We start from the raw sequence: 27909 nt of genomic DNA, 5'->3' as shown, positions 1-27909 counted from the left end.
TTTTTGCATACTCTGAATTATTGAAAATGATAAATGCATATAAGTCTCAACTCGTGGTTTAATGTAAGAGCCACATGAAAACTTTCACAAATCCAAAATGGTAAACAAGTTCAAAAAACAAAGGTGAAACTAGAGTTCAAAACCTGGACCTGCGTGTTGGCAAGCCAGGGCATTGCCACTCGCCCCACCAGCATATGTAATAATATTCATCTCATTTTTTTAAAAAAAAAGTGATAAAACACAAAGGGGCACACCGCGGGCGCATGTGGGGTGGGACTGGTACCATCACGGCCATGACCTGTAGAACTCGGATGAGCAATCTTGCCATCCAAACCCTTGCTACCACCCTAAAATGCCAGGACTTATGTATATCCAGCCTATGACTGGCCTGCAATGTCATGAAGAATGCCAATCAATGAGTCAAGGCCTCGAAGAAAGTTATCATCCAAAGCTCCTTGCCCTGTGAGCACATGTGCAAAGTCGACGAGTTTCACAGATGCACACATATTTGCTTGAGAACCACAATGAGTGCAGTCACTCTCATACATCAGGAGGATAGAGCTCGAGTAGAAGTGGTACATGGTCTGCAAACCAAACCTGTATATACACCCACATGAAAAACAAAGGAGGTTAGATGGAAATGAGGAAAAAGCGTGCAAGGATTGAGAGTAGAGAATGGCCTTAACCCGAGTCGTGCTTACCAGCTTCTCAACTCACTGAGCTGATTGATTATACCTTCTAGACCACCATACACTGCAGATGCATAAGCTGAATCTGGCTGCATGTCATCTGTAGGATTCAAAGACACAAACTGCTTCAACACAGTTTGAACTGAATCAACAGTCAGCATTTTGCACCATAAATGACCGGGCTTCCATGTCTTTGTGGTGCTTGCATCATAAACCTGCAGAAGTGCAGTTAAACTGCTCAGCCTCCTGTTATCACCTTCTCTTATCTGACACCCCACTTGAAAGATGACACACCTGCAAACCAGACACCCGAAAACCCAGAGCTTTGGAAGTGGTCTCCGCATCTTTCTCCCTACACTCATAGGCACTTGAGTCAGATTAAGGATATTACACAAAAAATTTATAAGATTGATAAATTCTAAGGGAGAATGTCCGCAATTTTCATCTCCAGAAGATGCAGATTCTTGAACCAAAAAAAAAGGAGGTCTGGGTTATTGATGTTGCATCCAAAGAGAGAAGAAAGGTGGAGGTAGGTGCATGCATGCGTGTATATGTGTTGGGTTTGTGCCGTCCATGCCTGTGTTGTCAATTTGCAAGTAAACTCACATGCACTTCGCAACGTACTGGTCGCTTGCTCCAGGATACCATGTGTGCGCTCCCATCTGCACAGAAAGATAACACAGCAGAGCACTCAGTTTTTTTAGAAACTTTCTAGCAGATCTTCTAGGGTTTATACAGACATCTCCCCCACCCACTGGACAGGCAAGAGCAGCTCCCAACCCATAAGTGATAGGCGGGTAAATCTCCCCTTTGATCAGGTGAGAGTCATGTCTGTAAAGACCCTAAGTAAGATGTAATTTTAATATGGCCTATGAGGTTTGCCCATATCATAGCCATGCTAGCCAAGTCAGTTAAGACAAGACTCTGTAGTTTTACAATCACATTTTCATCAGCATAATAAAAGTCTTCCACAAAACTTTCCGAAAAAGATTGTAACTTTCCAGAGAAAGTAACCTTAATATCTATCACACAAGGTCGATGAAATCGGTGGGTCAAATCCTCCAACACGACATGATGTGCTGTGAATGTTAAGAAAAAAAAAGCTGACACAAACAGCATTGCTGCAAGAACAAAGATTCTCTTAGGCTGTTTACAGCTGAAAGGCACATCAGACTGGAAAACTTTCAACCAAACTGTGTTTTCGTGCATTTAGGATATCAATAAGTCCACTGCCATCAGAGGCCTCAATTTCCACTGTGCCATAGAAGCAAGCGAAAAATGCCTTCACACTGCTAGGCACACCTTCATCCGCCCAGAACTGCTCATAGAACTGCCTTTCCCTCTCTCCTCTTTCACCAGCCTGCAATGGTTTATAGAATCTTCCAGCACCATCTACGAGTGGCCCAACTTTTCCAACTGTGTAACATAACAGCAGTCTTAGAGCTGGAAGGACCCAATTCAATAAATTCAACAATCCACATATATCCTAAGAGTTAATGACTACTTAGAAAGAGAATTACCTCCAGCTTGGTGGCCAGCAACTTGATTAGCTGCTGGTCTAAGCATTATACTGCACATGGCGTGAACCCAAGCACAGTAACATCACATACAATACTGTAAGTAATCCATCACAGCTATTGATACTTATTTTTAAATTTTAGTAGTATCGAATCAGATTAATTATCTCATGGAGCTCACCCTCCTTGTGTTTTGGCTTTTTTGGTGGACCTTTTTGTGCTGACCCACCGGCTTCAGACACTCGCACAAATTCAGTTGCTTTCGCTTTTTTCCTCTTTTTCTTCTTGTTCTTCACCTCCACAACCTTAGCTTCTTCTGGCCCTTCACCTTCAGTCTCCTACAATGTTTAACAGCATATGTGAGAGGAGAGTTAGATTCACAAATGTTACTTCATTTTGATTAAGAATGCTTATAGTGAATAAATGCGTATGCGAGTCATGAATGACGAGAATGAATTCAGAATACCTTGTCACTCTCAGAAAACGTCTCCACATGCCGTACTTTCAAAGGGGTTGAAGAAATGCCTACAATGAAAGTTCGTTTCCCAAGCCATTAGTATAGTCTGGTAATCCTATGATAAAACTGAACAAATCTGAGACTAACATTAAATAGTTCATGGCCCCAATAAGTACCATGCAATGTAGCTTTTGCGTTCTTGACTGCTGCTTCGACAAGAACTGGATTCAAACTTGTTGTCCCCGATGATTTCTCGAGCTTTCTTTGTAAAAATTTGGCCAATGCAGCAGCCTTGTTAGTTGCAACAGGCCCACCAGGATGCGGAACTCTTCATACAACCGTTTAAAATCAGTTTCGTAATTCAAATACATTGCCCTAAATTGCAATCTTTAGTTCCCAGTCCCCCCCCCCCCCCCCTCTTCAATGAATCGGGAGTTAAATCTCCTAATCCTGATTTCACTCATATGCGGCCCGCACACCCTACTTCAGCCAATAGACTACTGCCTGCAAGATCTGTGTGTCTAGTTTACGAGCCCTACACCCTCTAGTAAACTATACACGTAAATCTGTATTCTGATCTAGCTTGTGGGTTTTAAACAACAGGCGGTAAGTGTGACTCCAACACTTGGTTTATTTTTGCAAGAATTATTGATTATTTTCTGTTTTGCAAGTACACACTTCATTAAAGTGTGGGCAGACACTTTAAAATTGAGTTTGGCATTTTATTAATTCCGGCGCTTGGGATCTTTTAAATAGGCTCCCTTTTATCTATTGTGGTGTGGCACTCTCCTATGGGCACCCTCCCACTTATTCACGTATGGGAGAAGTGTGGCCATAGGCAAGGTGGCCCAATGAGCACCACCTTCCCAGACTATGCATGACTCCTCTCTCCCGCAGTATGGTGTGCATCTCTATAGGAGAAGAAATGAAGACATCGCCTGCTAAAGAACAGTCCATAGATGCTGTTCGTACCTCATCCTGAGCACATCCATACTATCGTACACCCGTGCCAGCATTCTGTACATGCGTACACTAGCGCCTTGCTGTATGTACAGTTGTACAGTCCGTACAGCTATGCAATACCAGCTTCATTGTTCCCTAAAGTCGACCAAAACCTCCTGTACCGGCGGTCTGGCTGTGTGTACTTCCGTACAACGATGACATTGTCAACTTATGATGATGTTGATTGGAACCTGAAAATCTGATCGTTTTACGTGAGCCAACTGTCCGAGTGGAAGCGAAGCTCATCCAGTACATCCTTGCTTGCATCCAAAAGAGTGAAAATTCTCCTCCAAAAAGTTTTGCCACTTCATCCTCAGAATCGTCCAACACGTGCTCCGATGTAACGCTCCCTCCATAAGGTCACCTGATACACAAGCTAAACACACAAGGTTAGAACACATAGAAGGGTGCATGCAAGCTCACCACCCAACCATAGGTCTCATCCGCAACCACCCCCAAGCCAGGGGCTAAGGTTCCACTCCCCACAGAGGCCAAGCCAGTCAGCCAACCATAGGTCCGATGTAAAGCTCCCTCCATAAGGTCACCTAATACACAAGCTAAACACACAAGGTTAGAACACATAGAAGGGTGCAGGCAAGCTCACCACCTGACCATAGGTCTCATCCGCAACCACCCCTGAGCCAGGGGCTAAGGTTCCACTCCCCACAGGCCAAGCCAGTCAGCCCTCGCATCCCATACCACCAGAGCCTGTCCTAAGGGACCCTCGGCAAGACTACCCATGATCGTGGTCTAGGTCCAAACCACACTGAATCAATAATGACCCAAGACTCACTTATATAGCGCTTACTACTGCTATTTATTAAATCTGAACCTTCGCAACTTGAATCCGCCTGCATTTCCTAATCCCAGGGCTCTCCTAACCCTACTGGATTAGTCCCTAGCCCCAAGGGTTAGTGTTAGGTACGTAACATTCCTCCCCACTCAAGACATTTCCACTCTTGGAAATAAATAAAGGAGAATCTAGCTACCTGCATCAATTGTCTCTGAAACCTACCTGTCTATCAAATCCACGTAGCCATATATCAAGGAACCATCTCAACTGAAGCTGATGTTCCTCTAGCATATGACCGTGGAAACAAGACCAAAAAAAACAAAATCGTCTCAGGTCCTTGAAGAACATAAACCATCCTTCAATCCTCCAACTCCTCTGGAATTGGAGGCCTAAAATCACCGAGACAGCAATCTCCTAGCTAGCTGCAACATCATACCCATCCTTTCCACGATCTGGTATATCCTCGTACCTAGGGGAGAACATACCTCCCAATCAAAGACTCCTAAAACTATCAGGCACAACAAACTATGTCTCCATCAAGCTATCAGAGTCTCACGGAATGTGGGTCTGTCCTTATTTATGTGTGTGCGTGCGTGTGTGTGTGTGAACCACCTCTAGAGATAAATTGTGTATAAAATGACGTCATTAGCTGTGCCATGTGTGTCACTGCAAGAGTCAAAGATAAAGTTCTCCACAGCCTACAAAAAAGCATGTACTTGTGAAGTTGGTCATCAATCAAATCAACTTTATTTGAGTCATGAAACACATTCTCTCTCTCTCTCTCTCTCTCTCTCTCTCTCTCTCTCTCATAGCTCTTATCTTTGTTTTCTTTTGTACCATGATGAGATTGCATGGACACTATTGTATCACTTTTGGTCTCATAGACCCACTGTGTTAAAACCCTGAGATCTCTCTAGGTAATTGTTATGCATAAACATGCATAAATCAAGCGTAAACTCATCCACCCAATCATCCCCGAGCCCAAGGGATACACACATGAATTATAAATGAAATACATCATACCTCTACCTTGATGTCCCATTCCATCAAGAGGTATAACTCCAATCCAATAGCATGTAGCTATAGTGTGAAATGGTAGGTGAGTAGATATGGACCTCTACACAAGAGACCATAGCCTAAGCCTCCAAGCTCCCAAGCCTCCCTTGAGTGTGCCCCATGCCCCTATTATATAGGAGGGTCCTTAAGTGACTCTTGACTCTCCATTTCCCATGTGTGACCCTTGGATGCCTGACCCTAACCTTAACCCTTAAGGTTAGTCCTAACCCATGCTCCACTAGAGCTTGTTCCTATGCTCCCAAGCTCACAAGCCTAATGTAGGTTAGTCTCCTAGTATATGCACACATAATGTATATATAACATACTTCCTCTCTCAAAACATTGCACTCTTGCAATGAAAAGAAGGAGAACTGCGCTGAACAATCTCAACTGACTCCCAAGTCGAATCCTCAATTTCCCTATCTTTCCACTTAATTTTAACCTCAGGGATTAGTCAACTAGAAAGTTTCCTTTCCCTGAATTCAAGTACCTTATCAAGTTCATGTATGGAACATAGGATAAATCTTCGACTTCAACAAGTTCTTGAGGAGTAACTGTGTTATCCTCACCTCCCAGTTTCCCTTTCAATCTATTGATATGAAAGACCGGATGAACTCTAACATGTGGAGGTAGTTTTAAGTTCAAACGCAACCGTGCCAATCCGATGTATAACTCGAAAATGAACCACAATATCTAGGAGATAAATTCGAGCATTTTTCTATTGACAAAGTCTGAGAATCTTTAGGAACATTAAAATAAACCAACGCTCTTGGTTCAAAAGACCGAGATGAGTGTGATCTAGGCAAAACCTGATGAGTCCATATAAAACTTGAAAAACATCCAATAAAATCCACCAAAACAAATCGATCAACTAACCCATGATAGAATTTGTCTTAGGCTTAAGAAATTAAGCACAAACCACACTTAAACAAGTGCAAAATAAATTATCATGAAAAAGTGTCAAAGGTGAAACACACTTTCAACTTAGATTATAGCCATTAAAAGAAATTAAGGAACATGTCCAAAAAGAATGGCTAAACAATGGTAAAAAATCATGAAAACATCGTTTAAAATTAATCCAAACAGAAATAACTACTAATACGAGATACAATTATATTAATAATATGCGAATAACCCGCATCTATCTAATGTCAATACGAAAAAACGTACTTTAATATTAAATAACCCTCGAAAATATTAAATTCTTAAGAAAAAAATTATCATAATTTTTTTTTATTTTTTCCTAAGTTTCTAGGACCTCAAAATATAATAATTTTGAATTCCACCAAACCTATCTTATGGCATTCCAAACCTATATTTTTTTTTAAAAAAAATTAGCAATTTAATTTGTCAAAATACCATTGATATTTTATAAATATCAAATTTTAGGATTTCTAAAAATAATTTCTAGAATATTCCTAATTTTTCCTGAGAATCACATCTTTCACCAAATTTTCAATTCCATCCGACAATTCTCAAATCCAATGAAAATTTATAATTTTACTGGATTTTTTAATTTTTTGGGTTAAAAAATATATTTTTAAAGAAATTTGAATGGTCACGGGCGTCCGAATGGACACACCACATGCCAAACACCAATCCCATATTTTTTCGAATTTTAAAATAACCTTTGTCTAATTTTTTAGTAATTTTCATGAATTTTTTAAACTTTTTAATTAACCCCAAACGCATAAGAATACGAACGGTCAAAAAATTTCGAAATTCCAATGGTTTTCCCGGAATACGGAAAGCCAACAGTTTCGAAAAAATGAAAAGACAAAAAAAAATCGAAATGTGAAAGATCAAAAGTTTCGGGAATACGGAAGGTCAAAAGATTTTCCAGAATTCGGAAAGGGAACAGGTTTCGGGAAAACAAAAAGCCAAAAGGTTTTAAGAAAATAAATTCTAAAAATTTTCAGAGAAATTTTTTTCTCAAAATTCAGATTTTTCTCTCTTTTTTAGGCTTTTTTTAATATTTTTTTAAAACAATTTAAAAAGGTTCTTTTTTTAAATAAAAAAACTCATTTTTAAAAAAATAATAATAATAAATTTTAATAAGCTTAATAAAAAGCTTATTAAAAAAAAATTTAGGGAGGGTGGCGATTTTTTTCGCCGCCTGCAGCGAAACCCTCTCCCCCCCGCGGTCTGCGGAAAAGATTGAGAGAAGGAGAGAGTGAGAAGACTCCCTCTCTCTTCTCCCCTCTTTTCTCTTCCTTCTTCTCTCTTTCATTCTCTCTCCTCCCTTTCTTCTCTCTGTTAATCAGAGAGGTTAATTTTTAATTAATTTTCTTAATCATAATTAATCATAATTATAATTAATATTAATAAAAAATATAATTTTTTAAGAGGTGGTTTATAAATGCGAGAGAAAATAGAAGAAAATTCAGAATTGAGAGACAAAGAGAGTCCCACGCACACGGGAGAGCATTTCATGCATCAACATGCTGCCCTCTACTGCATTTCAGTAGAAAATCGACAGAAATTTGATCGCATACCCGCGGAAAAACCTGCAAAAATATATAAAAAATGTATTTTTTATCATAAAAATGCTCTAAAAATTTCTTAAAAATTCTAAAAAATTCTAAAAATTTAGGAAATCCATTCTACCAAAAATATCCACATAAAATATGTGGTATTTTCGTAAAAATTTCCATTAATGCTTATTTTAAACCATAAAAAATAGAAAAAAATAGCGTTAAACTCACAGAATTCTCAACAACGTCGATTCGTCCATTGAATAGTAGTAACACGCGTTCCAATCGCCATATCGACGATCCACGTGCAAATCATCAACACAAATCAACAAAATAATATTTTTATTAGTAAATATTAAAATTTACTTCAAAAAAAATCAACAACAATTAACTAGACATTGCTTTGATATCACTGTTAAAACCCTAAGATCTCTCTAGGTAATTGTTATGCATAAACATGCATAAATCAAGCATAAACTCATCCACCCAACCACCCCCGAGCCCAAGGAATGTACACATGAATTATAAATGAAATACATCATACCTCTACCTTGATGTCTCATACCATCAAGAGGTATAACTCCAATCCAATAGCATGTAGCTATAGTGTGAAATGGTAGGTGAGTAGATATGGACCTCTACACAAGAGACCATAGCCTAAGCCTCCAAGTCCCCCAAGCCTCCCTTGAGTGTGCCCCATGCCCCTATTATATAGGAGGGCCCTCAAGTGACTCTTGACTCTCCATTTTCTATGTGTAACCCTTGGATGCCTGACCCTAACCTTAACCCTTAAGGTTAGTCCTAACCCATGCTCCACTAGAGCTTGTTCCCATGCTCCCATGCTCACAAGCCTAATGTGGGTTAGGCTCCTAGTATATACACACATAATGTGCATATAACACACTGGGTCTTTTGAAGACGTTTAATATAACTTTCTTTCTTCCCTCCCCCACCCCCCCCCTCCCTCCTTCGCGCTATCTCTATATCATCAAACTTGGATCTTGGGACACATCCAAGGTAGACTTGCAAGAGAGCAAGGGCGCCATGAGAGGCGCCGTCTAGTGAGTCTTGAGCCTTGAGTGTGTACGAGGCCCTTGAACACTTAGCTTGAAGGCTTTTGAAGACAAAGATCAACGGTTAAGGCTTTGAGAAGGGCTCGTGATGAAGAAGACATGGGGTAAGGCTTGCTAAGCACTCATTTGGAAGACCTGGGTGAAACTACAAGGGATCCTATTGGTGGAGGATTCTACAAGTTGTACTTTGTACTCAAATTTGATTAAATTAAAGAAATACCGCAAGGGGCACCACTGCGATTTGGGGCCAATCGGTGTCTATGTACTATTTGCAGGAGCACTCTAGCTCCCCCTATTTGTTTTCCTTTTCGAGGTCCTCAAAGGTGTTGAAGTGTTTTGTGTGCGAGTGTTTGTTTCACCGCTCGTCAAGTTTCTGAAGGCCGGTTTCAAAAACTCCCCCACCTACCGATGCTCCACGCACCAAAGAGGGAAACCATGTTGTGAATCCATGCAACAGACCGTCTCCAAAGTCTTTCGTCATGCCCAAAGTAAGATAAGTGTGGGTTAAACACCCCGAACTTGTTTTTACAAGTGAAAAAAACACAATATGTGCTTTTCTCTAAAAAACAATAAGGTGCTTTGTTTAAAAGAGGTGCCTAGATTCCCGAGAAAAAAAAAGAGGCACCTGGACAAAATTAGTCCCCCGTTCCACGTTTTATTTAAAAAAATGAACACATGCTTTTTTGCTTTAAAAAACGTGGAGCTGTTGCATTCAAACCCTAGGCAACTATTGTTTAATAACTAGCCGCCCTGCACTTCCACATGTGTCAATTTTTGTCCACCAAATGCACACCTACTACTTTTCAAGTCCCTACACGCTCCATCTGTTGTACGGCCAGGTACAACCTCTGTACAGCCTCCTGTACTAGTGTTGCACGTCCCTGTACAGTCCATGCCTGTCCTGCAGTCCTGCCCGACCATGTGCATGTCACCATTTGGCCGCCCAAGTGGACTTTCCCTGTTTTGCGCCAAGGTACGGAATGCCAAGGAGCTTCGTGTCACCTGTACTAAGGCCAGAATTCGTGTCACCCATGGGAGGCCAGTAGTGTGGCCAAGACATGGATCCCACTGTCAGGGACCCAGTTTAGGCGGCTGGACCTGTTTCTGCACCGCCTGCCGTACGTGCTGTACCTACTGTACGCTGATGTACCTATATCCATACTAGCTACTGTGTGCTGCTGTACCTGATCCTGCACCGTTTGCTGTACCCATATTGCACCTAGCTGCTCTCTACTGCCGCACTGTACACGACCAGTATCTACAGCACCCAACTACTTTTGATGTGTACGTGTTGAACACAACCAGCAACCACAGCACCCGACTGCCTTTGAGCAGAAATTAGTTTAGACTGGAGTTAACCAGATTTGACATACCAACTATTTGATTGAGATTGGAAACACAAAAATAAAAGTCAATGTTGAAGCACTATGTAAACGGAAAGTTTTTTTTTTAATAACTACAAAGGAGTGTCACAGATAAGTACCTTGCGACAACCTTCACTTCATTAGAGACACATGTAGGTAATGGGGCAAAGCGGCTGCCTCGAAGTGCTCGACGCTCGTCTTCTGAAAGATTATCAAGTTGGGCAGAGGCATCATCAAGCTTGATTTCCCTCATCTAAAAAATAGAAACACGACAGAAAAACAAGAATTTAAATGGCCTAAAAGTAGTCTCATTCCACCTCATTAAACAGAACACAAATTCAAAATAACAACAAGGCTTAATAGAGGACAAGGAAGAACCAAAAAAAAAGCTATCCAATATATGTAATTACCACATATAAGAAAATTAGAATTATAATTTATAAATGATTGTTGAAATGAATATGCATACGTTTCAACAAATGCACTTCTTAAAATGCTACTAAAATTGCAAAAGCTTTAAAAAAAAGAAAAATTGCTTCAACATGTGAAGACAGCCCAACATCCTCAGACTTTGAATAAAGCTAAAGTTGGTGAAATTGTTGAAGAAGGATACAAATTGTACCAGGCCCATGCCCCTTTCTTCCTTCCTTTCACACTCTCTTGCTTTCGTTCCTTGTTTCTTTACTTTCTTTCTTCCTTCCTTTCTTCTTTTCACGTGCACCCACTGTATTAAAGTGCCACGTGTCACCACTTGGCTTCCTAATCATTCCCATTGGGATGCAAGACATAATGTGCATCCAAAAGCTATGTATGCAAGACATCTTGAGGTGCTGGTATGACTAGCCATGGTGTTCTTTGATGCCAACATAACTAGTAGGCACTCACTAGAGTTGGGGAAATTGTTGAAGAAGGATACAAATTGTACCAGGCCGATGCCCCTTTCTTCCTTCCTTTCACACTCTCTTGCTTTCGTTCCTTGTTTCTTTTCTTTCTTTCTTCCTTCCTTTCTTCTTTTCACGTGCACCCACTGTATTAAAGTGCCACGTGTCACCACTTGGCTTCCTAATCATCCCCATTGGGATGCAAGACATAATGTGCATCCAAAAGGTATGTATGCAGGACATCTTGAGGTGCTGGTATGACTAGCCATGGTGTTCTTTGATGCCAACATAACTAGTAGGCACTCACTAGAGTTGGGGACTCTGCTGGTATGACCAGTATTCCCTTGGGCTCTCCTAGTATGACTATAGTACTCCCATGTCCAGTATGACTGGATTTTGCTAGTATGACTAGCATGCTCTCTACCTAGTATGACTAGATGTCTGATGGCAGGAGTGGTGTCCCACCAATATTACTGGGAGCATACCTATTCAGGTACCCTAGTATTACTAGAGCCCTATGATTTGGTACAAGTTCAAAGAACGGGAGATTTCCAATGTGTGCATTTGCATCACTCATGTTTGTGTGATGACTTACTAGATTTCATAAATGAATGCCTTGTTTTCATAAGCTCCATGAGATGTTTTGGGTCGGTCTTGTAGCATCGGGGATGCTGAATTACTAGCTACAAAACCATGTGGGTGCCTTATCTCTTGACAAGTAGTTGGTATTTTGCAGGGCTCCAAAGTGAAGCCAGAATTCAGCCAAGAAGCCATATTTGGGACTTGGTCAAATTTTTCAGTCTTTTGTGTTCACAAACATTAATAAATGAGTGTGGGAAAGGCTCTTGCCTTCATTTGACAATTTGAAATGGCTTTTCTTGAGGAGGACTACACCAAAAAGTCCAAACTCAGACAGGTTAGTCACCATCTTAAGGCCACTGCTAGCTCTTGGTGGTTAGCGGAGAAGCTTCTTGGTATTGCTCCCAAGACCTAGGAAGGCTTCAAAGCCACATTCCGAAAGCAATTTTTGCCTCCCAACTTTGAGAAGAACATTATCAAAGAGTGGGACATAGGGAACATGAGAAAGTGCAAGTATATCATACCCACTTTTAGAAAGTTTTCCTCAAGGTTTTACCTTTTATGTAAATCTCGGAAGTGGAGAAAATGCACGAGTTTGACGCTGGATTGCAACCAATCTTCCACGATGAACTTGAGCTCTATCACATGCCACTGTTCAGGAACTTGAAGCCTCATCTATGGCTGTAGAAAAGGTACATGTAAAGTACCTTACAGAGAAGATAAATGCATGCCTTTAGAAGGACAAGAAGGCTGGTCTCTATCTACGTAAGTCCCGACAACAAAAGAGGCATGACGTGTAGGCTGTAAGAGCCAAATAAGGCTGAAAATGCCCTCATAAGGCAAGACAAGCTTGCTCTTGTATCCAATATTCAAATTAAAAAAATAATGAAGAAGGGTGTCTCCTCGTACTTGATTTTTGTTAGAGATATAGTAATGTGCATGTGGATCCACTAGATGTTAAGCGGCTGAATTTTCTACATAGTTATTGCAAAGTCTTTGCCGGCCAACTTGCCTCTAGCTAGGCTGGAAGATCACACCAAAGAGTTGATTCTTGGTAGCTCACCTCCTAACCAACTAGACTATCGGGTTAGCACGAGTCAAAATTTACTAGCACATTCTTTGATGACATCTTAGTCTTTTCAAAGCATGAGGAAGAACATGCAAAGCATCTGGCTATTGTCTTTGAGAAGCTTTGGAAGCACAAGCTCTATATCAATGGCAAGAAGAGTGAGTTCTCTCTCTCGGAGATCCAACACCTTGACATGGTCAATAGATTGATGGGCCTCATCTTTAGAGATGCATAGAAAATTTACTAGCACATTCTTTGATGACATCTTAGGCTTTTCAAAGAATGAGGAAGAACATGCAAAGCATTTGGCTATTGTCTTTGAGGAGCTTCGGAAGCACAAGCTCTATATCAATAGCTAGAAGAGTGAGTTTTCTCTCTCAGAGATCCAGTACCTTGACAAAGTCTCCAAGAAGGGTGTGCACATGGCTTCATTGGGTTATACCCGTACTACAAAAGGTTTATTTGGCATTTTGCTCATGTGGCCTCTCCTTTACATCCATTGACAAAGAAGAGGGCTGTTCACAAATGGGGCTAAACTGAAAATGATGCTTTCATTGCATTGAAAGATGCCATTGTCATAGGGCCGGTACTCTTTGTACCCGATCTCCACAAGCCTTTTTCAGTGGAATGTGACGCATCCGGGGATTGCATAGGGGCTGTCCTAAACCAAGGGCATGTTCTTGCATTTGAAACAAGAAGGCTACAAGGAGTTGAGAAGCATATGGGTGTTTATGAGCAAGAGCTCATGGCTGTAATTCATGTCACGATTGTGAATTAATCTCTCTTAATTACTCTTAATCATTGAAGAGACACCAGTGAAGGGTCACACCATGTCACATGGCTCATCACCAAAGGACACGTCTATTCAAAGAGACGCATCTATTGATTAAAGGACACATCTCTACGTCCAAAGGACATGACTATTCATTCAAGAGTCACACCCTTTCATCAAGGCTGTGCCTCCCTTTTCAAGCCCTATTTAACAAGGCCTTGTGTCTCAATGCAACTTTGCGCTCTAAGCATCTTACTTTTCAATGTTATGTCTTTTAATCATGTCTTATAGATCGCTAATAGGCTGAGAAGTCCTCACAATGGTATCAGAACAAACAAACTCCAACCTGTAGGATGCCCACAGCCAAACCCTAACCCTAAGAAAAATCAGCCAGCCTTAACCCTAAAATTAGCCTTAGCAGGGTTTGTATGGAAGAGCAGGAGAGAATGCCCCGTGCAATTTTGGCCCCTTTGCCCAATTTTGCCTGATTTATGAAATCCCCCAATTTCCTATAACACCAAAAAAAAAAATGATGGCAAGTTGAAGCCTCACCAAGGTACTCAAAGCATAATATTGGCTCTTCTCTCCCATCTTTTCAAGCGCCGGTTGGTGATGGTGGCTCTTCCAGGCTGAATCGTCATTTTTCAACAGTTGCCTCCTTTCGAAGTGAAGCGCCATGATTATTGAAATTAACAAACAATATTTAAAGTCTTTTTTTTTAAGACTTTAAAGGCTTTAAGCCTAACGCCTTTAAGCCTTATAATTTAAGGCTTTTAAAAGCCTTCCAAGCCACATAAGTCAGCCCACCATTAGGCCCGACCAGCGACTCACATTTTTTTAAAAAAAGAAAAAAATGATGGATGCCCAACGCCAGCCATCCGGTTAACGGCTAGCCTCTCAACAAAACAAAAAAAGCGAACCAAACAGCAACCCAGCAAATCAACCACCTTTCGCCTACAGCCCGCAAACACATAACAGGGGAAAAAAATAAAAAAAGAGCAAATGATGCTGCTCTTGCCTCCTTCTGCAGCATGACACCCCTTGGTCTTCTCCCTTCGGTGGAATTTTCAGGTGTTTTCGTTCAAAGTATTGAAAAAAAAAAATTAAAAATCCCACACAACAATGTGGTCTTGCTTTATCTTAGAAACCCATCACTTTATAGTTTTACAGGCACAGCACACCTCAAGCTGCAACATTACTCTTTATGGGCTGAAGACACCTGCCTGCATTCGCTAGACGCATCTCACCATTTGGCAATAAAATCTCCGTCTCCGATGGCTTATGGCCGAGGAGATTTATGACCTGAGCTATCTTCACGACCACCCTCCTTGGGCACCCTCTATGTGAAAATGGCCTTTTTTCCAGCACTTAAAAGGGCCTAAAAAGGGAATTTTTTTGGATTTATTTGGGTTTTTTTTCGTTTTTAGGTCTTGTGCTGCTGGCCGCCGACTACCCCTTTACTAGGCCGACCAACAGCCCACCTCGTATATATAGCATAGCCTCATCATTTAGTCTTCCACCACCTCAGTCACCTCTAGTGACCACATCATATACCACCATCTGCTGCTGCTGCTGCCGGCACCTGCTCTACATCAGCATATCATCGTCGGTGTCAGGTCAGCTCCAGCGTTTTACCTCAGCTTATGGGACAAAAGCCCTCTCTGCTACAGTAGAGTACTTCAGCGTTTTACCTCAGCTCATGGGACAGTAGCCCTCTCTGCTACAGTAGAGCACTTCAGAGTTTTACCTCAGCTCATGGGACAGTAGCCCTCTCTATTACAGTAGAGCACTTCAGCGTTTTACATCAGCTCACACCTTGGAACAGTAGCCCACTCTCTGCTACAGTACAGCATATCAGCGTTTTATCATCAGTTCATATCTTGGGACAGCAGCCCACTCTCTCCTACAGCACATATGCGTTTTTCTTCTACAGTTATCCTCGAGACAGCCCTCTCTGCTCACCATCTCACATCATCATGACGGCAGCCCTCTCTGCTTATCTTCATCGACACCACTCCGAACAGCAGCCCTCTCTGCTCCTCACCACCACTCAGGTATTGCAGCACCCTCGTCACCGAGCCTGCACCACTCAGGACGGCAGCCCTCTCTGCTCTTCATCACCCCTCAGGTACCGCAGCACCCTTGTCACTAGAGTCTGCATCACTTCACCTCCCGTTGCCCACTACCATCTCGGAGTGCCTCTGCATCCATCAACAAGAGCCTTCGACACCGACCACCACACGGAGTGCCTTTGCCTCACATTGACACGAGCCTTTGTCACCGACCCTGCTTCAGCTCCAACCTTGTCCCGGTCTTCTTCTCAAAGTCCCCCCATTCAAAGGACCTCTTGTACATATTTTCACTCACCATAATATATATACTCACTCACCCATTTCATGCTGTGTTGATTTGCTCTAATCTCTTGTACATATGGTCCTTTCGTCCTTTTCGCCTCACATGGTATCAGAGCAATTGTGAGCAAAGGGATTGAAGACCTCAAGAGAACACAGCATGGATCGTCTACCCGCACTCCCAGAGGACCAATTTTTCTCACCAGAAGTTGTTTCTCCTTACTCTGATCTAGACCATATGGTGGATGTGTAATATGCAGCGGAAGTCTTCGTATTGGAGGATCCTGTCACACAAATGCTCACACCGTCTTCTGTATCCTGAGTTTCGTGAGTTTAGCAATCCACTTTAATACTTCAAACTTTAGAGAGATATGAGAGAGATAGGAGAACTGTACACCGTATGGGGTCCCGAATTACCGACTGAAGGGCCCCCTATCCCGTTACCGAGATAGTATTTGCTTTATTATCTTTAAAGAGACTGACGGTGTGACTGACGATAAACAAACGCAAGACCTCTGAAGACCAAGTGTTGGACTGAACTGTGCACTGCTGTAGAAGTACCAAAGATGTCCAATCTCGAGCCTATGCACTCTTCCCAGTGGTATGAGGGAGGAATGCAAAGCTAGGGCTGAGCGAGGGGCTGTTTGGGACTGTTCTAGACTGTATATGAATGCTGTAAATGAATGAGAATGCTGCGTTTTACCTTCACCAAGTGGCTGGAGCAAAACGATGAATGAATGAATGCTGAAAATTGTATGGATGCAGAAAACGCAAGATGGACTGAAGGCTGAATGCTAAACTGCTGCGTTTTACTAATGTAGATGGCTGAATGCTCATGCGTTTGAGGCGCCTAGGGTTGTAGGAGACAAACGCTAAAGAGAGATGGCTGAAACTGCAATCGCCTATGCTCCTGGGGCTAAGGATGGTAAGCGCTTGATGGCTCTCTTGCTGAATATGATGAATGACTAAATGATTATGCAAGGGCTCTATTTATATGGGTTGCATGAGCCAGTCGGCTAGCTACAGAGCTGGCCGACTGCTCATGTCCATAAATAATGCATAAATGATGTGAAAAATGCCCCTTAGGGAGTGGATCCTTACGGTCCTAGTTAGGGACACTTTTTGGTGATGTTCACCTTTTCCAAGAGAGCAACCAAGGACTGTAGATTAGGAGTACCTTTTTGTACTATATGAATATAACTGAATTTCCAGCATCTCTCTCTCTCTCTATTCTCTCTTCATGTCTGCGTTTTGCATCAGATTGTTTCCAGTGGTATTTAGGGCTGAAAGAAGACCCCCAGAGCTTCCGCGTGTTACAGCATGTGACATCCCCTTCTGCTTAACTTGACGGAAGCTGCATAGCCTCCAAATAATCCGTCAATAACGCCGGATAGTCTTCGAAAAACTCTTTGTCGGATAGTCTTCGAAAAACTCTTTGTCGAGCCATACCGCTTCGTGGGTCCCTCGGTCCTGAAACTTCGTGAGGAACTGTCTTTGTCTTTGGCCTGTTGTCTTTGGCCTGTTGTCTTCGGCCTGAGCCATGCTTGAAACGGTGCAGAAGGATCTATTCTCGAACCATAACTTCTGCTTCATCAACAATATCTGGTTCAGCTTCGTCTTTGACTTCTGAAGGGATTGGACCTGCATATGGCTTTAACCAACTGAGGTGAAACACATCATGCATAGTCCAACTCGGAGGTAGCTTTAACTGCATAGACACCTCATTAATCTTCTTCTTGATGGGAAAAGGTCCGAAGCTCTTGAAAGACAACTGACCGATAATGGCGAGAGCTTGATTGCTTTTGTCGCTCCAAGCTATTACTACCAGAAGTGTGTCCGTTCCTTCCAGTTTGGGTTCAGAGCCTTTGACTAATCTCCAAACGTTGTAGTGCATGAAAATGAGGCAAATTTTAGTTCGCCAAGTCGTGAAGTTGGTGCCATTGAACTTCTAGATGGCTGTGAATGTCGAGGCAGGTCGAGGCTAATCCATGAGAGATTGAAGGCACTGTAGAGGCGTAGATAGTGATTGGAGAACAAGTGCTGCAAGAAACCCCAAATTTCTACATGCACAAAACTTTAATTGTCATGTAGATGAAAAGCCCCAAGGTTATGGTATGCTGGAATGCCTAATTGTGCAAGAAATTGAAAAACCCCACTTTTTGAAATTAGGGTTTCAGTTGTGAAATTGGGAATTTCGGCAGAGTATTAGGCAAAAAGAAAAAAAAGGCAATCAACATATTTGCAAGAAAAAAAATTAGGGTTTGCTTGACCTAGCTCTTGTGCTTGTGCAGCAACAGCAGCATCGTATATGCCCAGGATGTCGTCCCAACAATAGGTGCAGACTGAGCAGCGACGGTAGAAGAGGCAAGTGGCGAGGCGAGGCAAAATTGGAGGGTCGGAGCAGTCGGGGACGAAAAACCAGCACGGACGAGGTGAAAAAGGAGGCCAGCCCGCCAAGGCGTGTGGTCTCCCAGCACCGCCCGGTCGGATGGGTGGCTCAGCCAAGGTCCTTGCCCCCCCGCTCCCCGATCTGCCCACTGCCCAGTCGTGTCAGGTCCCCACGGATCTCCTCGTAGAGCAAGACTTAAACCTACAAAACAAAGCCAAACAACGTGAAGGGGATGCAGGCCTGACTCACCACCCAACCATGACAGTCGTGGACAAAACCCACAAGTCCTGGCTGTCCCCACCGAGCCACGAGCTAAGCTGACTAGCAAGATACACCGACCAATCTCTACCCTGTGACATCCCATACCGCCACACGGAGCTACTCTCGCGGGTCTCGAGACTACTGTCGGCCTCGGCTGCATGAAGCAGGTGCACGTCTGCACTAGATCCAGACTCCTAACCGTAGAAAAGACTCGCGAGACTCTATGACCAACTGACTAACCTTGGCCACCCTTTTATAGGCTCTTGGTCGGTCACCGGGCGTCCACACTTGGATGCCCGTCCGTCCACACTTGGGTGCCTGCCCATTAGTCTCCGGCTCGCCAATCAACCTGCCTAGCTCCAAGCTTCCCCAAGCCTCGAAGCTAGTCTTGTGTGCGTGTTGCACACACGGTAGATACACGATGTGCACATGACATACTCCCCTTCCTCTAAGAGCTCACTCCTGAGCTCAGTAAAAACCCAGGATAGTCCCTTTGAAGGATAGTCAATGTCTCCCATGTAGCGTCCTTCTCAACACGATCCTTCCACTTGATCTTGTATTCCATGAGTAGTATATGATGCAATCGTCTTTCACGAAATCCAAGAATCTTTTCCGGTTCGTGTGGTACAAATGTCATATCCTCGACATCTATGATTTCTTGAGGAGTAACTAACTAGTCTGCTCCACCCAGTACTTCCTTAAGTCTATTGACATGAAATATAGAATAAACTTTCACATGAGAAGACAAATGCAATTCATATGCAATTGAACCAATCCAGTGTATAACCCGAAATGGTCCGCAGTATCTAGGGGATAATTTCGGTGATTAACATGTCCGTAAAGTCTCGAAATCTTTTGGAACTTGCAAATACACCATCGTTCCTTCAGAGAACTCTCTTGGTGAACGATGTTTATTAGAATAAAATATGTGTCTGTCTTGAGCACTTCTAATAGATTCCTTTGCAACTTGTAACATTTCTTGCATGTCTTACAAAAAAGTATTGGTACATCATGCTGAAGTCTTGAAAATCCCACGGCAGGTTGAAATTCGTACATAAGCATAAAAGGACTAAAACCTATACTCATATGCTTAGTACTGCTATATGCAAATTCTAACATAGGAAGATAATCTTCACATGAATCTTGTCTTTTGGAGACATATGCACGAAGCATGTCCTCCAAAGTCTGATTCACCCTTCCAGTCTGGCCATCAGATTGAGGATGATCTAAGAAACTCAGATTCAAAGTTGTTTCCAACTTCTCAAAAACAAGCCTCCAAAAGTCACTTCTAAACTTAGAGTCCCTATCATTGACTATGTCCTACGGTAAACCGTACAGTCTCTAAACAATTGACTCGATAAACTGCCTTGCTAATTGCGTAGCTGTAACAGTCTTTCGTATAGGTAAAAATCTAGCCAGCTTTGTTAAGCGGTCCACCACAACCCAAATAGAGTCATGGCCTTGACGTGTTCTTGGCAATCCAGTAATAAAATCCATGGAAATACTTTCCCACTTATTACCTGGTATTTGCAAAGGATGCAACATCTTAGACTCTCTAAATATTTGCTTGACAAATTTGATACTTGAGGACATAATCTTCTAAATACCCTTTCATCTTTGGCCAATAAAAAGTGTGTTTCACTAAAGCTAATGTCCTATGTACCTCGAGTGTCTAGCAAAAGGGGCGTCGTGACACTCCTTAAGAATCTTGGACCTAATGTTTGGGACCTGTGGCACACAAATTTTGTCATTACGGAACAGTAAACCATTCCAAATCATCCACTGGCCACCCACAGCCTGAATGGTAGGCTGCTCAGTCACTAAGTCTTGGTCAATCAACGAGCTCCCGTCCTGGATCCTCTACCAATATGGACCAAAATAACTATCAGTCCTGTAAAGTCCTCTCAATAACTGAAATAAGTCAGTGGAAATCTTGGTGAACGACAAAGTATTCACCTCTCTGATCCGACTAAGCGCATATGCTACACTATTCATGGACCCTTTCGATAGCGTATTTCAAAATCAAAATCTTGCATTAACTCTGTCCATCTAGCTTTTTGTCCTCTCAAATCATCTGCATCACACACATACTTGATTGACTCAATACCACAAACTTGGAGCCATATAAATAATGCCTCCAAACCTTGAGAGCGTAAATGACAACATAAATCTCCTTCTCAAGGGTTGGCCAACGAGATTGAGTGTCATCTAGTTTTCAACTCTCGAAAGCAATAGGTCTACCCTCTTGGAATAGAGCAGCCCCGTTTGCATAGTCACTCGTGTCAGTCTCTCAAGAACATAAGGCCGACTAGCAGTGCTAAGGTAGAAGCTTCCTTGACTTTATCTTTCAAAAGTCTGAAGGCCATATCCAAATCATTATTCCAAGGGATAGGCTTATTCGACTTACGTCGATGACCTTTCAACAAGTCGGTCAACGGTAGTGTGAGCTGAGAGTACTCTCGCACAGATTTCTGAAGAAAAACTATAAAACCGAGAAAATAACGAAGTTGTCTCACCATCTGTGGTATTGGCCAAGCCAAAACCTTCTGGACTCGGTCATAGTCAATGCTCAACCCGTCTTGTGTGATCTTGTGTCCCAAGTAAATAATTTCCATCATAAAAAACTCAACCCGTCTTGTGTGATCTTGTGTCCCAAGTAAATAATTTCCATCATAAAAAACTCACATTTACTTAATTTAGCATACAGTCGATTCTGTATTAAAATAGTCAAGACAATCTTGAGGTGTCTAACATGATCCTCAAGAGTATAACTACAGACTAAAATGTCATCCAGGAACACCACCACGATCTTCCCCAAATGTTCACGAAAAAGATCGTTCATCATTTGGAAAGTGGCTGGAGCATTGGTCAACCCAAAAAGGTAATACGAGAAACTCGTAATGGCCATACCTAGTCCCAAAGGTAGTTCTTTCGACCTGCCTTTCATGAATACGTATCTCGTGATAGCCAGTACGTAAATCTATCTTTGTGAAATACTTCGGTCCGCCGACTAAATGGTCAATTAGGTCATCTGATCTAGAGAGAGGATAGCGGTTCTTGATTGTCACTTTGTTCAGTCTCTTATAATCTACACATTCGCCAGGTGTTGTCCTTCTTTCTCCTAAGTAACACAGGCGTACCCCAAGGTGATTTACTTGGATGGATCTAGCCATCCTCAAATAACCTGCGAGTTGTTTGGCCAACTCATCTTCCTCAGCCTGGCTCATCCTGTAAGGCGGAATGCTAACAGGTTGAGCACCAGGGACTAGATCAATACGATGATCCACTACCCTTTCAGGTGGTAAGCCCGATGACATCTTGAAACGAGTCAAGTAACTTCTGTAGTTCTTTGCTTTTCAAACACACTTAATTCATTGACATCCATAGTAGGTATGAGAAATGATGAAAATGGAATCAAGACAGAGAGGAAAGCAATATACAAAGAAGAATCCATTATATTTCCAAAATCAACTGTATTTACAAGAGGTCCCCGAGAGGGATGTATACAATCACCTAGGATACAATACTGGGTGTTCCTATGTTGAAAAGAAAAAGTATAACTAGACCAATCTATTTGGACCTTAAGGGTCTTAAACCAAGACAGAGAGGAAAGCAATATACAAAGAAGAATCCATTATATTTCCAAAATCAACAGTATTTACAAGAGGTCCCCAAGAGGGATGTATACAATCACCTAGGATACAATACTGGGTGTTCCTATGTTGAAAAGAAAAAGTATAACTAGACCAATCTATTTGGACCTTAAGGGTCTTAAACCACTCGATCCCTAATAGCAAGTCTACATGCTCTAGATGCATAACATAGCACTCCAGAATATCTCTGTAGTCCTGAATCCGACAATAGTTTCTCCACCTTTCGATCCCACACTTGCCGACCAGCAGGTAGGCGTACCTCATAGGTATGATCGCTAGTAGGCGTCGTGTCCAGATCCAATTTCTACACAAGTTTGTAATTAACAAAGTTGTGTGAGCTTCCGGGGTCCAGAAGAATGTGGATTCTATGGCCATTCACCTCTCCACCATAAACTCGAAGATGATCATGCAAGCCAAAAACTTTAGAGTTGAACATACAATAAAAACATGAATTAGTGCGAGAAAGTACAGTGAGACTGAAGTACCTGTCAAAGACAACTAGTTGGCTGCCTTTGTCTTGGGTCCTGCGTTGGTCTTAGCACCCTTCTTCTTCGGGCACTCATTACGCATGTGTCCTTTTTCTTCGCAGATGAAGCAACGTCCCTCCTTCTTGAGCTTCAAAGCCTTGAGGAGACGGTTTTTCTTCACTGGAGTCAAAGTAGAATTCTTCGAAGGTTGGTCCGAAGACTTTCCTTCTGTCGTGCTAGCCATCGGCGCGGAGAACTTTCTTTTGTGCTTGTTCCCCTGCTCGGTTATGGGCTTGGTTTTGGAAGAGACCATGGTATCATCATAGATACGTGCGGAATAAATGGCCTCGTCCAAAGTTTTGCATTTGTTATTCTTGACCTATAAACGGTACGAGTTGGGTAATCCTCTTGCTACAAAGAAACCCAGAAGAGTAGTAGAATCCATCTTCGTAGCTTACATCTGCAAGTCTCTAAATTTCTAGAGGTAGACCTCATAAGTGAGGTTCTGCGAGGTCATGGCCAAACTAGCAAATTGAGCAACTATGTTGTAGTCATCCTCCTTCTTGAGGAAGTCTTTTTTAAAGACTTCTTCAAACTATGCCCGGGTCGTTGGTTTAGGTTTGAGTTCTTTCCACCAGAGCAAAGCTTTGCCCGAGAGGAAACCTCCTGCCAACTGAATCTTTTTGTCATCGCCATATGGATGAAACTGGAAGTGGGCTTGCCACTTATGTAGCCACGTGTCCACAATCTCCTTGGTATGCTGCTTTTGCTCACCCCCAAACTACTCTGGAGTAATGTTGGGGCCTAAAGGAGACGCCAAGGTATCCATGCCCGAGAGAGTAGACAGGGTAGTGGTTAATAAAGAGATGGAATTCTCCAAAGCCTACATGTGCGCGGCAACATGTGCTTGACACTCCATGAAAGAACCCTTGAAAGTAATTTTAGATTTAGTCACAAAATCTTCAAAAAGATCGCCATTGGCAGTCTCGATAGCCGGTAGGTCTTCACGTTCAGGAACGGGTTCCATCTCCGATTCTTGGGTTGACATATCAAAGAGGGAAAGTGAGAGAAAATCTTGGCTGGAAGCAAGAGATGGTGCTAGAGAGCTCGAGGAGATGTGTGGCTAGAAGCCTACTCTAGGCGTGATTTATAAGCCCCCCCAAAAGCGTTTGTTTTTCGTGTGGCTTTTGTCTGTGTTGTTTTTTAAAAAAACACAAGGGATGGCTTTTGTGAAAGCCATGCATAAAAGCCACGTGTTGTTTTTTTTAAAAAAACCACCCTAGGTGTGTTTTAAAAACATGCGACTTTTGTTTTTTTAATCAAAAAGCACTTGGCCTTCGTTTGTTTTTAATAAAACATAGCTTTTGGTTATTAATATAATGCTACATTTGTATAGAAACTACGAAAGGTTTGTGTTTAAAAAACAGAAAGCAACGGGGGTTTTTTTTAAAAAACATAAGAAAAAAAAACAACGGCACTTTCAGCTGCCCACGACCAGCTGTTGACTACAGGGGGTTCCTCGCTGTCACTTGGTTGCGAACAGCAGTGTCAAAATAAAAAAGCCACCTAAAAGCCCATAAAGTCGCCGATAGCCCCTGGTGGATGTTTCTCACGTGTAGCCGACAGACCTCTCTCATCTCACGTTCGCTGATTCACAACCTCCATCTCATGTTCGCTGATTCACAGAGCCGACAGGCTTTTTTTTTCTTGATTCTCTCTTTGCCAAAAAACAACTCTTCACTTGCTAATCAAAACAACCCTTTCCATGACCACAACCCACTTGGGTTCCAACGATGCAACTAGACACAGTCGGCTGAGTGGTGGCGCTCAGCTCAGCATGACTGGCACCCTATCATATGGGGTCCACAAGGTGGGCGACATAATCAGGCGGAGTAGGCGGTGGAGTGGCGGCGACGAAACCCACAGATGCGGCATGAGAACCAGTGCTCTAATACCGATGTTGGATTAGAACCATTGTGCGTAGTGGGCTATGGTGGTTGCAGCAGTATGGCACCCATGGTGATAGCGCGCAAGTGAGATGAGAAAGAGATATAGAGAGAAAGAAACACGTAATGATTAGAATACAAACGATTGATTAGATTGCTTGCTGAAAGAGGTGAGAGGTGATGTGGTGGAGAGTGAATGGAAAGATGTGAATGTGAGATGGCCACATAGCCAGCCACATGTCCACATAAAGTGTATGGCTAGAAATAAGAGGTGCTAAGAGGAGTTTCACATGGGATGCGCATGCGGTGTAGAGAGGGTTCACACACGAGGCTCCAAATATCCAACAAGGGAAGCCTTTAATAAAGTGTCAACCCTGATATAAGACCCTGTTCCCACATAACACATGAGATGCATATATTTTAACAAGGATGAGACCACGAGCAAAGCCCTCCTAGAACTGCAACTTTGTAGAAGAGTGGCAAGGGATGGAGAAGAAGTGGCAAGGGATGGAGAAGTAGTGGCAAGGGATGGAGAAGAAGTGGATGGAGAGGTTTAAGTGGATGATTGACTTGATCCATCATAAGCAAGGGAAACATACAAAGTATGACGGAAAAATGTGTTTGTAGACCAGACCACACATTAAATGTGTATAGAAAGCTTTCCCCAAAAGCACTACAAGAGCAATATAACAGGATTACGATGACGATGATCTCTAGATGATGTATGGGCCAGTGTACAAGGTTGGTGAGGAACAAGAACCAACTACCTTGTAGAGGCACAAAGTTGACAAATAACAAGACTAGAGAATCGCACAAGACCAGTTACAAAGTTCCCAATGCCTCAAACTGACAGGACATTGGAGTGAATGAACAAGATTGCAACCTAACCAGATAGAAAAGAACAAGACTGCTATGATTGTAATATGTGCTTCACAAGCCTATATGCAACAAGAAAACACACACATAACTGACAAATGAACAAGAAATCCCCATGATTACTGGAAGCTGCGAATAGGGTGATTGAGTTAGTAGATAACAGATGCATCTTTTTGTAATGCTGCTTGAAAATAAGTTTCCTGTGAAGCCACAAAAAACAGGAGCACCACAGAGGTTGGCCGTACATAACAAGCTTGTGAAAGGCCAAAAACCAGATCTATCCGTGCACATTGAGCAAAGCATGTGAATTGCTGCACCCTGCAACAACTGCAACAAATCGATGAACTTGGAGCAAAAAGGGGGGGGAGAGGGGAGCAGGGCAGCAGATGTGCATGGACTCAATGGCTGTGAGTCGAAGGGATAATACTGTGTTTCCATAGAGTTATGAGGGCATCTAGTAGCTTGGGTAAGAGCTAACTTGAGTTGGTCAATTCTTTTCTTAAGAAGCTACAAGGTCAAGGACAGCCACACTTTAAGTGGCGGAGAATCTGTACACAGATGGCAACCTTCTGCAAGAACGGGTTGCCTAAGGACTGAAGCATTTAATACATGGATGCCTATGCGCCGACGGGTCAAACCATGCCTAAGCAGGGCACACGAGCAGGTCAGACCAGGTCTACACAGGGCATGTGGGCAAACATGCAGCATGGACACATCAGGTAGACAAAGCAGTAAGGTTCTGCCTCATTACTTGTTTGTAAAGCAACATATTTCTAAGAATAATAGCATGCCATGTGCAGCCGAACAACCAGCTTTAAGTAGCCTAGAGCCAACTTGCAAACACACCTTTCTCAACCTACTTTCCCTCATTATGGCATTGTGATATTGTGAGCAGTCAGGAAGTGCAACCAGAGCAAAAAGTTCAGTAACAACTTCATAAGCGAGATTTCATCTAGAGACGAAAGCTCTAGGATAGACTATGGTTGCCGTGGAAATGATTCTTCACTAGGATTATGTAGTTTACCTCTTATGCAGCCTTGTCATTTGAGTAATTTTCTCAAAATAGTCCTAAAACTTAAAGTGAATGATGCACTTGAGTTAGTTTAAATCTTGCACTGTGTAGCTATCTCTGTTCAAGCATAGTAATGTTCAAACTTTTTAGTTTCAACATTCGGCAAATACCAACTAGAGACACATGCCAACAATATTCAGACTTACACAAGCTAAGGAAACTAACCATAGGTAAGAAAAACCCATCTTCGGATTTGCTTAAACCCAATCAGCAAGACAGATAATCTTGTAATACACTACAACAAGAGATTGGGCTTGGGAACATCAATCATCAACACCACAAAAACTATATTAGTTTTCAAGAAAGCTGAAGTCACAACTAGCTCAAACAAACGATTAACCCAGTCCATGTTTTGTGTGCCCATGACATCTTAACAACACTCACTCTTCACGCAATCGTCGCGGACCTTCTCACTCTTGCTGTTGGATGATAGATGTGGATGGCGGTACACTGGGTGGAGAAAGGACCTAGGGGGGGCATGTGGCTGACGGGAGCGCGGGAGGCACAGCAGCAGGGGTTGAAACGGCAGCGTGGCGTGACGCACAGCAGGGGCTGAGACAAAAGCGCGGGAGGCCTAAAAAATACAAGGGCACAAACCACGCACTCGTCATACAATTAGTTCTAACTCGCCTACACAAACTAATTAATCATTGCCCAATAAATTGTCAAGGCAAACCCCCTTAAGTAATTAAGAATTTTTTACCAGATAAATATATATTCACAAAATTCTAAACAGGTTTGGTCTTTGCATCTTCTCCCACCTAATGGGTGAACATCAGTTGAATGAATGTGCGTGCATGTGTGCATGTGTGTGTGTGTGTGTGTGTGTGTGTGTGTGTGTTTGTGTGTTAAACTTTTTGATGAGGCTCCAGGGCATTTCAGGAAATCCAAATTGTTACCCTTGAAGGAAGAGGATTGGCACAACATTTTATGGCTGGGAAAGTTCTTTCCATCTGCTGACATTGTTCGGCACTTGGATATCCATTAGGATGGAATGTGTCTCACCGAGATGCCATTAGGATGGAATGTGTCTCACCGAGATGCCACTGAATGGGTCATTCAAAAAGTGCAAGCAAAATTAGATTCCTAGCAATTATCTACTTGGCCTCTTCATGTGTCACTTAGAATTATGCAATCTGATCTCTTAGAATTGGAGGTATTTAGAAGC

At 42.5% G+C, this 27909-nt stretch overlaps 1 protein-coding gene across 8 annotated transcripts; it reads right to left on the bottom strand.

Moving 5' to 3' along the window:
- LOC147621352 (inositol polyphosphate multikinase alpha-like) lies at positions 1 to 26927 on the bottom strand. 8 transcript variants are annotated; one of them, XM_086824078.1, is made up of 11 exons: positions 14279 to 14555; positions 10545 to 10678; positions 2840 to 2991; positions 2673 to 2731; positions 2388 to 2544; positions 1992 to 2105; positions 1704 to 1810; positions 1296 to 1351; positions 984 to 1041; positions 702 to 904; positions 1 to 597 (listed from the first exon to the last, which is right to left on the bottom strand). In XM_086824078.1, the coding sequence occupies exons 1-11, from the start codon at positions 14402 to 14404 to the stop codon at positions 378 to 380; spliced, it is 1386 nt and encodes a 461-aa protein (XP_086680204.1). In that variant the 5' UTR covers positions 14405 to 14555; the 3' UTR covers positions 1 to 377. The 8 variants fall into 8 exon arrangements, with proteins under 8 accessions (XP_086680204.1, XP_086680206.1, XP_086680207.1 ...); XM_086824080.1 differs by lacking the exons at positions 984 to 1041; positions 14279 to 14555 and adding an exon at positions 26907 to 26927 and having other exon boundaries at positions 702 to 983; positions 1704 to 1765; positions 1908 to 2105; XM_086824081.1 differs by lacking the exons at positions 984 to 1041; positions 14279 to 14555 and adding an exon at positions 18348 to 18683 and having other exon boundaries at positions 702 to 983; positions 1704 to 1765; positions 1908 to 2105.
- Positions 26928 to 27909: the final 982 nt, after the last annotated feature.

The sequence above is a fragment of the Cibotium barometz genome, chromosome 30 (assembly GCF_041138505.1).
Source record: "Cibotium barometz isolate CiBa-2024 chromosome 30, ASM4113850v1, whole genome shotgun sequence".
In the NCBI taxonomy this organism is placed as follows: Eukaryota; Viridiplantae; Streptophyta; class Polypodiopsida; order Cyatheales; family Cibotiaceae; genus Cibotium; species Cibotium barometz.
This window is presented reverse-complemented; position numbering and strand designations above follow the sequence as displayed.

Excerpts from the sequence above, each read along its gene's own strand:
- LOC147621352 (XM_086824075.1), bottom strand. The coding sequence starts at position 14,404 with ATGGCGCTTCACTTCGAAAGGAGGCAACTGTTGAAAAATGACGATTCA. Across the intron at positions 2,992-10,544 it reads GAAGTGAAGGTTGTCGCAAG|AGTTCCGCATCCTGGTGGGC; the intron begins GTACTTATCTGT and ends GGTTGTATGAAG. Across the intron at positions 2,732-2,839 it reads CGCAAAAGCTACATTGCATG|GCATTTCTTCAACCCCTTTG; the intron begins GTACTTATTGGG and ends CTTTCATTGTAG.